The sequence below is a fragment of the Panicum virgatum genome, chromosome 4N, assembly GCF_016808335.1.
Source record: "Panicum virgatum strain AP13 chromosome 4N, P.virgatum_v5, whole genome shotgun sequence".
Classification (NCBI taxonomy): Eukaryota; Viridiplantae; Streptophyta; class Magnoliopsida; order Poales; family Poaceae; genus Panicum; species Panicum virgatum.
In genome coordinates this window covers 8,293,674-8,304,663 of record NC_053148.1, presented here as the reverse complement: position 1 = coordinate 8,304,663, position 10,990 = coordinate 8,293,674, and the positions used below count along the sequence as shown (strand labels likewise).

At 43.8% G+C, this 10,990-nt stretch overlaps 2 protein-coding genes across 2 annotated transcripts; both read right to left on the bottom strand.

Moving 5' to 3' along the window:
- Positions 1-412: 412 nt before the first annotated feature.
- Positions 413-3,376, bottom strand: LOC120669620 (ferredoxin-thioredoxin reductase catalytic chain, chloroplastic-like). Its single transcript, XM_039949421.1, has 6 exons — positions 3,002-3,376; positions 2,779-2,903; positions 1,407-1,456; positions 1,240-1,311; positions 816-876; positions 413-700 (listed from the first exon to the last, which is right to left on the bottom strand). The coding sequence occupies exons 1-6, from the start codon at positions 3,108-3,110 to the stop codon at positions 656-658; spliced, it is 462 nt and encodes a 153-aa protein (XP_039805355.1). The 5' UTR covers positions 3,111-3,376; the 3' UTR covers positions 413-655.
- Positions 3,377-3,551: 175 nt separating this feature from the next.
- LOC120669619 (fatty-acid-binding protein 2-like) lies at positions 3,552-8,910 on the bottom strand. Its single transcript, XM_039949420.1, has 11 exons — positions 8,522-8,910; positions 7,254-7,863; positions 6,875-7,085; positions 6,377-6,452; positions 6,170-6,272; positions 5,093-5,161; positions 4,968-5,004; positions 4,798-4,872; positions 4,320-4,371; positions 4,190-4,234; positions 3,552-3,997 (listed from the first exon to the last, which is right to left on the bottom strand). The coding sequence occupies exons 2-11, from the start codon at positions 7,772-7,774 to the stop codon at positions 3,900-3,902; spliced, it is 1,287 nt and encodes a 428-aa protein (XP_039805354.1). The 5' UTR covers positions 7,775-7,863; positions 8,522-8,910; the 3' UTR covers positions 3,552-3,899.
- Positions 8,911-10,990: the final 2,080 nt, after the last annotated feature.

Here is a 10,990-nt window from a genome sequence, read left to right as displayed (position 1 = left end):
TGGATCCATAGATTATTGAATTGTATGAATTTACAGTACTATCCACCTTCAGTTAGGTGAGACCAAATTATGGGATCATAGTTCGATTAGCTAGCTGCACTAATTGGGTGATGAGATCATAGAAATCTAGGTACTTAGATTTTTATGATCCACACCATAATCTAGTTGTTTCGATCAGCTGCATATGATAGAAAAACAACCTAGTCAGCGTATCTTGGTAACGAAGTCTACGATGGGCCGCATGGTACTGGTAGGCACTGAATTGTGAGGCCGTCCAGCCCATAGTCAGTGGTGAGCAGGGGGCAGTAGCTAACTTGCACATGGATCCGCTCGCACCTCAATTGTTTCTTAGTTGTGCTTTAGGCCACCGTTACAAACAGTAATAAGGAAAAAAAATCAAGCAGCCCATAGATAACAGTCAAGAATATACGTATTTCATGCGCTTAATTCAAGAAATGGAGCCCATATACAACAACAAAGAGCTCTTATGGCCACATAGGATCGACACGTCGATAGCCCTCGGAAGTGCTGTTTACTGCACATCTTATGAAAAATTTTCTCTGGTGGCATATCTTATAGATGCTTCTACATAAGTACATGTACATATAAAAGAAAACTAGCTGTCAAGTAAACATTTGGCGAAAAATACACGGGGTTAGAACATTGATGTCGCCTCTTTGATCTCCTCCAAGGAGATAGCCTGCCACAAAAGTACACGAGTAAAATCAGAGGGATTTGCGCTAACGATGTCATGGATGCAGATAGTAGGGGATAACAAGAAAATATTCTGAGGAAAGTGTGCAAAAGGGACATGCCTGGTCCTTTCCAGCAAAATCATTGTCGGGAGTAAGAAAAAGCATACAGTGGCATTCCTTCCTGCAAAAGAAGACCACTGACATCAGAAATGATCTTGACAGCACATAGTTTGTTGTTTATGATTTTCCTTCCAAGGGAAGAGAACCAAAAATTATATTCCCGAAGTTATCTACCAGAAATAATTAAAAAATATCAATATATGAACGGTTGGACTTCGCATTTTTTGCAAGGCATTCATAGTCAATACTAATGCTGTGGGATAGTAACAGAGATTGCTAGCAGGCCAATCAGTCATCTGGTAAATAAGTGAAAAGGAGCATCTGCAAAGTGCAGCACTACTTTGAACATAAAATAGTGCTGTGGCAATATTTCCTCTATGCACTATCATAAAAAGAAAGCTGGAAGCATAGTTCACAAACACACCTCTCACGCATGGGAACGCATGGGTAATTCCAAAATCCTTGTGCTACCTCGGCAGCTTTGTCATCATAATGCCTGGTTAGATTTACATGGAGTTTAGGAAAAATAAGTTTGTGTTGTATAAATAAATGGACTTACAATTGAGGGGGGAAATACATATGATAAATTACCTACAAGGGCATAGAGGAGCTCCGAGTGTATCCTTGTGATCAGCAAGTCCCTACAAACATATTAATACTCAACAGTTTTTACTCAAAATTATGAAGACACAATAGGCATTATCATATATGCTTTAAAATTAAGCAGTTACTGAATTCCTATATGTATTAGAATATGGTAATTTAAGAAAACTGAAGTAGAGTACTTCACTCAATAAATACAGCAGTTGTTAATAAAGTTCTAACAATCGCAGAATGAGGATTGTTCAGTCTAGCACAGTCCTTTGTTTCTTTTTCCCCCTTCTGGTATCTAACGTACCCATGTGCTTTAGATTATATGCTTGCTGCTTTATTACTATATAGTAGCATGCATTTCCTCAACCCTAAAATGGCACTGAAGCTGATATCCTTAACCCTAATCTACTTTTAACAGATCCTCCATCCACCCACGGCTCATAAGACTGTAGGAGGTGCATCTTCTGGATTTGGGTGAAAAAAATAAAATATCCTTGAACCCATGGACCATGGTTATCTTCAACCACAGCTTGAGTTGACTTTCCTTGTGTTTTATGGCATCTTCTGTCAATAAAGTAATTTACATTTTAAATCAGCACCTATTCCACCCAGCATATTTATTCTTCTCTTTTAAGAATAGAATATAAAACGATATCTGAGAAATTGGATGAATAAGTTGAGGCACCCTGTGGCCACCTAGTATAGATGAGCTGCAGGCCTGCAGCACAGCCCCTTTACCAAAAGGCAGAGGCAGTTTGCCTGCTATCATCTACTGTCTAACTCTCCTCTGCACAGTTACCACCCTCAGGTTATAAAGACATGAGCTGAGGCAGCTAGAAGGAAGGCAGGGGGGGGGGGGGGGGGATTAGTTCTCTTTGGTTCATCATGAGGGTGACAGTGGGAGTAGTGTTTTCTTTCTATGTCAACTTTATTCTTAGAATGATGTAGCTTCCATTCTCCCCAGCGCAGCTATCTAGTTGTATTCCTAAGACATGGTTTAACCTAGCTGTGATTGAGGAATGATGTGTTTGTGTTTGCTGGCTCTCATAAAATTCTGCTCATTCCTAAGCTTATGGGCTTATGGCATCAATATTGTCAAATCTTATCCTCTGATTCCAACAATCACCTGCTTCTTTCCAGCCTACTGCTACTCCTGTTCTTTGCTTCCATTTTCCCCCAAGGGCCCCAACCAGTACCCGAAATACCCTCCTATCTTGGTCTAAAGAAAAACCTGGTGCCGAGTTGCTACTATACTCTAAACCTTGGTGTTCATCGGTGGCTGAGTGAATGTCTTTAAGGTTGGGTCGCAGCAGCTAGTACCCAGGAGGAGGGAGTGGAGGAGTACCGGATTTTCGGATGGCATACTAACCTTGATGACAACGGCAGTGACGGTTTTGTCCGCGCAGAAGTAGGTGTTGGAGCGGCGGGCGTACTGCTCGGAGAACTTGCGCATGATCTCCACCGACTTGTCGTCGGAGGCGTCCGCTCCTGCGGCTGCCCACACCAGATTCCATTCAGTCCATCCCGATTTCAGCCAGGGGAGGGTAAAAAGTTGCGTCTCCCAGAAATTTGGGGGATTGGCGCAGACGTACCTTGAGCTCGGACGACCCATCTGCCGCGGGGTCGTCCTGTGGGCGCCGTCGAGGACGGGCGGAAGGGGAACCCCCCGCACCCTACGGTGGTGGCGACGGCGGATGTCATCGCCGGCCGGTGCCCGCCCGCCGATCTGGAGGAGGCGCTGGCGGTCGCGGTGGTTGGGCGGAGGCGGAGCGAGGGGAGCCGCGGAGTGAATGGCCCAGAGCAGAGCAGAGAGATGGGGAGCAGAGGCTGGTGAGGGGCTTGGAGAGCTCAGTGGCAGCGTGAGGATGGAGAGGTGGATGGAGCAGCGGCGGCCGTGCCTGTGGTCCGTGGATAAAGACGGAGGAGAGCCTGCGGCTCCGCCAACGCGAGCGCGCTGTGCGGTGTGGGTGAAAAATATCCCAACGCGAACGCGAAGCCACTGTTCGGCTGGGAAAAAGCAGCTGATTTCAAGAGTTTTGGACTGATTCAATAGTATTCTGTGAAAGATTAAATTGAAATAAGTTGAAATCAGACAAGCCGAAATAAGAAACGTTTTGACTTTTAACTACACACAACCCAATATTAGGCAGATTTGAAGGCCTTGCATTTTCATTTCATGGAAGAAGCATCTTCAATTCTTGATGTTTTACAACTCCTGGCTCAATGGGAGCATACATGATACAGCAGCTACGGGGAAGCACAAGGCCTGTCCGAACAGGAAAAATAAAGGATGGGGGCCCTTGCGCAACTGAAGATGAACCTTCCGCATATACATTGGAAATTTTGCCTGCCTTGTTTACAAGATACAGATCACTCTATATTACTTACAATGATTCTCGCCTATTTTCCCGTTCATATGGTATCCTCTCTAACTGTACAGAAGAATGAAATAATCAATCGACCAGCTGAACTTTGTATTTTTCGCTTTCCTCAGCTTCTTGCAATGAGTCCAGCCACGTTCTGGGCAACCTTTTTCTTGGCCTCCGGCGAAATCGGCGAATCACCAATATACATGTCGAAGAAAGCCTCTGTCATCAAACAAGAATCAGTTTAGTCAAATGTGAAGAGGCACAAGTTACTTCCTCTATACTCGTATAAGCTTATCTGTAGATTCTCTTTCAGCACTTTCATATGCTCAGGGAGGTGAAGAGTTCAAGGAAAGCGAAGTGCATAAAGTATAGCATCTTCTGTAAATATTTACGTAGCAAGTTTTTACTTACTGCAAAGATCTTTGCTTTGAACAGCACCAATTTGTTTCCCATTAACTGCATGGAAATGTTCTTGTCAAGACTGATCCAATATTGCAGTGGAGAACAATTCAAAAGATTCTAGCTGGCCTAAGGTACTTACTTTCTGTTATTAGCTTACCATCTGATGTTTGACAGAAGTCGATTTTTGTACCCTGCAGTTATATTGACATATTATCATTGTAATGAAGCTGAGCATAAAGGATAGCTGCAGAGTGCGCAACTTCAACAACATTTTATCACTATACTCAGATCTAAATCAATTTATAAAATGCACGAAGGGAAAAAAATCCTGGATTATAAACCTACTATACATTTCAAAGGCATACTAAAATGGAAAGACTGCAGTTATAGTCATGCTGCACTATTATTTATCTAGTTGGCTACAATATTACTCATACACATTTTCTTTGGTCTTGTTGCAAAAAAATCATACTAAACTGTAAGAACTTAACAAAATCTTAGTGTAAGTTCATGTTCACCACTACCACAAGGAACAGAGGGTGTAAGTAAGTAGGTAACTAGTCATGTGAACATGTCTAAAGTTACAGAGCACCAAATGATGATGGGCTGGAGCTTACCACAGGTATGGCGATATCCTCCGTGAAGTGAGAACCAAAGGTCTTCAGGCAGTGGTAGTCTGTGTTAGGATTCATCTGGTTGAATGAAAACGTAAAAGGCCTGTAAGTCTAATGTTCTACACTACAGACTAATAAAAAAGTGCAGTAAGAACAACAGAGCTACAAAGTACCTTCTGAAGACGCAGGCCAAGGGACTTCTCAAACACACTGCAAAAACAATAAGAGAATTGTGAGCCTCATCTTGCAAAGACTATTTTTTCTGAGAGGAGTGAAACGAAAGTTTTCTTTGTCTTACTCTCGCACTGCATCAACGCTAAGGCCATTGTAATTTATGACCAACCTAACCCTCATATCAAGGTTTTCCCTGGAAAATGATAAAATACAAGTTTTGTTAGAGGATAATAGAATGTACAAGCAGAACTATTAGGTTTTGTATCATGCTTTTACAGCAACAAATTCAGTGTCAGCTTTCATATTAGGTTTTGTATCATGCTTTTACAGCAACAAATTCAGTGTCAGCTTTCAGAAGCCTAGAGCCTACTTGCCCCCTGAACAAATATGTCCACTCCGAGGATGAAGCGACATTGTGTGAGTGAGGCTGTGAGCTTTGCATGAGCACCTATCTGTTATGTGTCATTGTCACAAACATGCTTGTTAGAAAGTGTCCTGTGTTTGTACGGCCCAGAGCCTGGCTTCCAGCCGGCCGGCCCATGTATAGTATGGTCAGTTAGAGAGGGATACGGGGAGGAGTCCAGATCCTATAGGTTTCCTTTAGCCTCACGATCCTCCTCCCCTATATATGTAAATGTATTGTCTCTCAATTAATCAATCTACTATTCCTCGCAATCTCTATTGCTTTCAATGCTGACAAGAATGACACAAATACTCATGCAGATATAAGCAGGAACCCTAATGATAAGATATCAACTGATAGGAAGTATGCAGTGCTCCCAGAAACCACCTAGCACAATAACATATCCAGCTCAGTGGATGCTCCAAAACTTGGATCCTACAGTTCTTAACGAGGCGATTAAATTTTATGCAGTCATATTAGAAGGGGCAAGGGCCCCTGTTTGGAAGAAGAGGATTGCTGAAGGCGTTTTAGGATTTAGTGTAAGTTGTACTATAAGTATCTGAGGGAAAAAGGTTGTACTATGAACCCTAAGAAATCGGATCCAAAAACCACCTTTCCAAATAGGCAGGGTAAGTAACGAACTTTGAGAATTATCACCAAAGAAACTTTGGCGACAATATAGGAATAGTTATATACTGATATTTTTTTTCTCGAACGCGCGGGAGAGCTGCACATCAATATATTAAGAAGAAATGGGGATAAAAGAACCCGAGATGATATACTGATATATCGATATACCTGAGAAGATCTCTATAGAAATCAGGGTTCTCCATCAGTTTGTCCGTTGGTACAGAAGCATACTTAGGACCCAGCTTCTCACGAATCGAATTCGGTTGCATATCTATCAGAAAATTTTATCAGCAACAAAAAGACGCTTCTAAAATAAACAGTATTCATTGCCAAAATGATAAAAAAACAGAAAAATTTAAGATTTCTTTAACTCACATAAACCAAAAGCGTAAAGGTTCAAATTCTTGACTCTCATTACTCTCATGCCTTTGAAACCTATCCCAACAAGGACCTGCAAATTCAATCATCAATGGGAACTGTGACAAGAGGCATCAACACCAAAAACTTTGACAGAATGATATAAAAACTGGAAAGTGATAAACCAAAACTGAATAGTGCAAGTCAAGTTATTGACAGTCCATAAAAAAATTATAGTATGCAGATACAGTATGAATAATAAATCATTATACACAACGTAGTCATGTAAACTTCAATTTCTACATCATCAAAGAAAAATCACGATAACACCAAGCAAACAAGTATGACATATTACACCTGGTTATATTGATATATTGGTTGTTTCGGCACCACTTGTCTGACTATATAAGTAGTACATTCATAGGAGGGTTTTATTATGACAATTTCTACACATAACAAACAAAATCAATTTCTATGAAACAAGGGAAGCTAGGATTCTAAAGGAAAGGAAAATACCGGTGCAGATGGACTGGAGTCATCTTTGAGAAATGCTGGAAACTTGATTCCAGTTTTTGGTTCAATGGCATCTTCTTTAAAGATAGTACTTGGCACAGAAGGAGAGGCACAACTTAAGCATTTTCCTTGTACATGAGGCTGGTCCACCGGTCTGCTGATATAACCATCAGTATTTCTTAATGTGATAGCCTCTGCAAGCATTATTGGTGATCTTGTCCATTCAAATAAGGAAAGGATCAGTCAACTGTGAGAGATACACAAAAGAAACAAGAGCGAATGATGAAGCTAAGAAAAAGAACAGGAGGAAGGAACAGAACAGAAAAGAATAAGGAGAGTGCATCATAGGTATAAACAAATTGTATCTGAGTATTGGCCTTACATATTTTCGAGTGGTGGTACGACAGCAGCAGCACCAGCAAGGGTGAGTAGATTGCAGGCACCTTGTTTCTCGAAATCATTGCACACTCGCCCAATCGTTGCATTTGCAAGCCTAGCTAAGAGGAGTTGTATTGATTGCTCTTCTCTTACTAGAAACCCCAACTGCAATCTAGTCAAATTTTGCATGTGGGAGCTCACTTGCTTCATATGCAACTGACAGGATCTAGAACCAGTCGCTGCTATAGCTGACAGCCAGTGGAAAATCTTAGGATCAGATGGTCTAGAAAGCCAGAAAAAGAGAACTCTGGAGAACTTGTTGAGGCGATTGAAAGCTCCATGGACCATTACATTTCCAGAAGAACAAATCTTCCGGTGATGTCTTAAAGAAGTCCCTACCACGGAACCAGCATGTGAAAACAAACTCAAACCAAGATCATGAGAGATTGGAAGCTCTGATGGGAACTTGTATACATATCCCTTGTCAATATCAAGGTTGGATAGAATTAACTGATTGGGCTTCATCGTGAATCGTCCTTCCAAAACACAGGCTTCTGAATGTAGGAAGTTGAATGTTGGGAATGTGTGACGAGGAAAATTTTGCGATCTGTCAACTGGAATAAAGTAAGATGAGTCAGATAAAGAGGTCTTTTACAGTAAGAAAGTATAAGCATCTAGCAAGGATATGCACATGATGTCAAATAAAGTATTTCGCATAAGTTGCTGGAAATAAACCTGGAGTACTATTCAATCTTGACCTTGCTCTAGAGACATTTTAGACCAAGTCAACGCTTATAGGCTAAATTTATAAAATTATGATAAAAAAAGTTTGAAGGGATACAACTGAATAGGTGACCTGGAACATAATCTCGCTAGCTAAACAGGCTTCAATGACAATATTTCAGTAAATCAGATTTTTTTTAAAAAAAAAGACTCCTTTTGTTGACCAAAATAATCAAGCAAAACTATTACCTGAGCACACTGCCTTCATGTACCGAAATTGAATTAAAATTCCACTTGGACCCGACCATTATGCCAGCTAAGTAATTTTTCCCCTCTACGCCCAAAATCCGTCTAAGCTAACACCAACCACCCTGCCACCTCACGATCCCAATGACCGACAAACATACTCCGATGACCAGCAATCCGGTCCAAAAACATGCAAATTCCCCGACGCGGATCAACAAGGCTCCACAAAACCCACCCACATTCACATCCCCCCCCCCCGTCACAAATCGCACCGCAGACGAAAAGCTCGAAGAACCACCGAACCTGTCGGCTCCAAATCGGCCGGAGAGATGATGCCGCGGCAAAAGCAGGCGAAGGGCGAGAGGCGGGGCAGGGAGCACCGCCGACGATCCGCGCCTACGATCCTCCCGGCGGGCGGGTTATCGCGGATTCGGGCGCGGGATTAAGCAGCCGCCCGCGGCCCGGAATCCAAGTCGGGAGGGAAATGGGGAGGCGAAAAGGAGCTGCTCCGGGGTCGGGGTTCCCTCTGCCTCCCCCCAAATCCGATTCGCTCTCGCCGGCTCGCCGCGCCCTCGCCCTCCCGTGGGGTGGAGAGGCGAAGAACGCGTGCTCGTGCTCCGACGCTGGCTTCTCCCTCCTCCTCCTCCCCTCTCTCCTCCGCCTAATTGAAGGTGAAATAGGGCTCGGTAGCTTCCCTCCTTTACTTTTCGCCGGGCGGCCGCGCGAACTTTCCTCGATTTATATCCAAGCCCTCCTCTCCGTTCACGTCTGGGCCCTGATCGGATACGGTGAAAACGCAGGGGGTTAGGGGTAAGAAGTTCCGACCGTTCCGGGAATGTGCGGGGTCCTGCCGTCCTGGTCGGGGAGCCGCGGGGATATTCCGCGGGATGATCGGACGGCCACCAGGGGGTCCAAGCGAGTAGGTTGGCCGGCGGGGGCCGTTGATGTGACGTGTCCCCGGGGAGGTGCGGTGAGGTCTCGCGCGTCGACCGCGGCGGAGAGGAACGCGGACGGACGGCGGCTGAAACACGTGGAAAACGGACGGGTCCGACGTGGCCAGAGGTTTCACCGTTAATTTGATTTGGCTCCTGCTTTGAACATTAAACAATCATCCCATCTTCTAGTGCAATATAATAGTGCACGCCACGTCTCCTCCGATGTCGTTTGTCAGTATATGCTTCCAATAATCCCAGCTTCCGAATAATGTGATGGACATGTAACCTGTTTGCCTAGCACACCGAGCCTTGTGTCATACCGTGGTAATGATTATGCTAGATGTGCAAGATACCGCATGTCACGTCAATACGTAGAGTAAGATGGGCATCAGTGAATGAACGAAACACATGTCGATTGACACTTGTCGATGAGGGAAAGCATGTGGCATCTTCCTGGTGGGGCCAACGTACAAGGCAATTGACCATGTCCTCCTTACTTTTTTTTTTTGAAAGCACAACACTGGGAAGAACTCGAATGGGCATATATACTGATCGCACGCTCAGACGAGACTGTCAGAAAAGTCTTGAAACGCGTCTACCGAGCAACACACGCACACACACCAGCCCGGTCCCCTCTGGGGAAATACCCCCGTGCCACACCGGGGTTGCTCCTGACAGGAATCGAACCCCGGTGGGCGGGCTGGCCACCGCCAGCGCTCACCACCGAGCTATCAGCTCGTTCGCATGTCCTCCTTACTTTCACTATCATCCTCTACGATCATCCTAGTTCTTCCACCATCGTTTTGGTCAGAGAGGAAGGTGGAAGGAGATGTCGTGTCCTGCTAGTCACTAGCCCACTATTGTGGCCCATGAACATGTTCAGCCTGTCCAACTGGCCGAGCCTAGAGCGCCCCCGCCCATGAGTGTGGCCCGAGATTCCAAAAGGCCGGAGGCTTGACACAAAATTCTACTAGAGCGGTTTAAAAAAAAGGTCCAGGCCAGATAGATGGGAATTTTTTTCTTTTTTATATTTAAAAAAAAATCAAAATTTCAAAAATATATGTCCGTTTTGAAAATTTTCAAAAATACCCCCCGGTCGCCCTATGGGAGGGCGACAGGCCCTAGATGTATTTTTTTCTTCAAATTTGCAACGAGGTCCATGGCCGAAAAAAATGAAAGGGGGCCTGTCGCCCCCCCCAACGGGCGACAGGGTCTCTCCCCCTGTATAAAGCCCTGGCCGCCATTCCCTTGTCATTTGAGCCTAAAAATTCAGGAAAAAAGAGAGGTGTGAGGAGAAGAAAAGCGACGAAGCTCCGCCGAATTCCGCACTTGTGATCTACCGGTAACTTCCGTATGAATCCGTTGATATTGTATAACAATTTAATTTAATTAGCGGATTAGCTGAATTAGATTTGGTGCTTTAGAACACTCGTTTAGTATTACAATTTGAGTACTATTACAGACTTGTTTTTAAATTAATTATGCATTAGAATATAATTATGACAGTACCTTATTGATATTGCAGCATAAGACAATAGAATTATGACAGTACCTATATTTTCACGTATCGATTTAGTATACGATATGTGCATTATTTAAATCATTGTTCGTCATTTGGCGCACCACACTATAGCGCCAATGTCTTCGTCAGGATCAACCTACATTCCGTGGAACAAGTGTGTAGCCACCGTACCTGAAGGAATTGATGTGGCAATATGCTTCTGCGGTTCGTTATGCAAGTTCATGCAATCTGAGGTTTTAGGAGATGACTACGGCATGAGGTTCTTTATGTGTGAGAACTACGAATATGATCCACCTAAGCGATACGGCAAAGACC

What these genes read in the sequence shown, in the direction of transcription:
- LOC120669620 (XM_039949421.1), bottom strand. Translation starts at nt 3,110, where the DNA reads ATGACATCCGCCGTCGCCACCACCGTAGGGTGCGGGGGGTTCCCCTTC. An exon ending in TCACTGCCGTTGTCATCAAG is followed by an intron (nt 1,457 to 2,778) that starts GTTAGTATGCCA and finishes ATATGTTTGTAG; the next exon opens with GGACTTGCTGATCACAAGGA. An exon ending in TGCGTTCCCATGCGTGAGAG is followed by an intron (nt 877 to 1,239) that starts GTGTGTTTGTGA and finishes CTTCTTTTGCAG; the next exon opens with GAAGGAATGCCACTGTATGC.
- LOC120669619 (XM_039949420.1), bottom strand. Translation starts at nt 7,774, where the DNA reads ATGAAGCCCAATCAGTTAATTCTATCCAACCTTGATATTGACAAGGGA. An exon ending in CCTTTACGCTTTTGGTTTAT is followed by an intron (nt 6,273 to 6,376) that starts GTGAGTTAAAGA and finishes ATTTTCTGATAG; the next exon opens with ATATGCAACCGAATTCGATT. An exon ending in AGCGTTGATGCAGTGCGAGA is followed by an intron (nt 5,005 to 5,092) that starts GTAAGACAAAGA and finishes TTGTTTTTGCAG; the next exon opens with TGTGTTTGAGAAGTCCCTTG.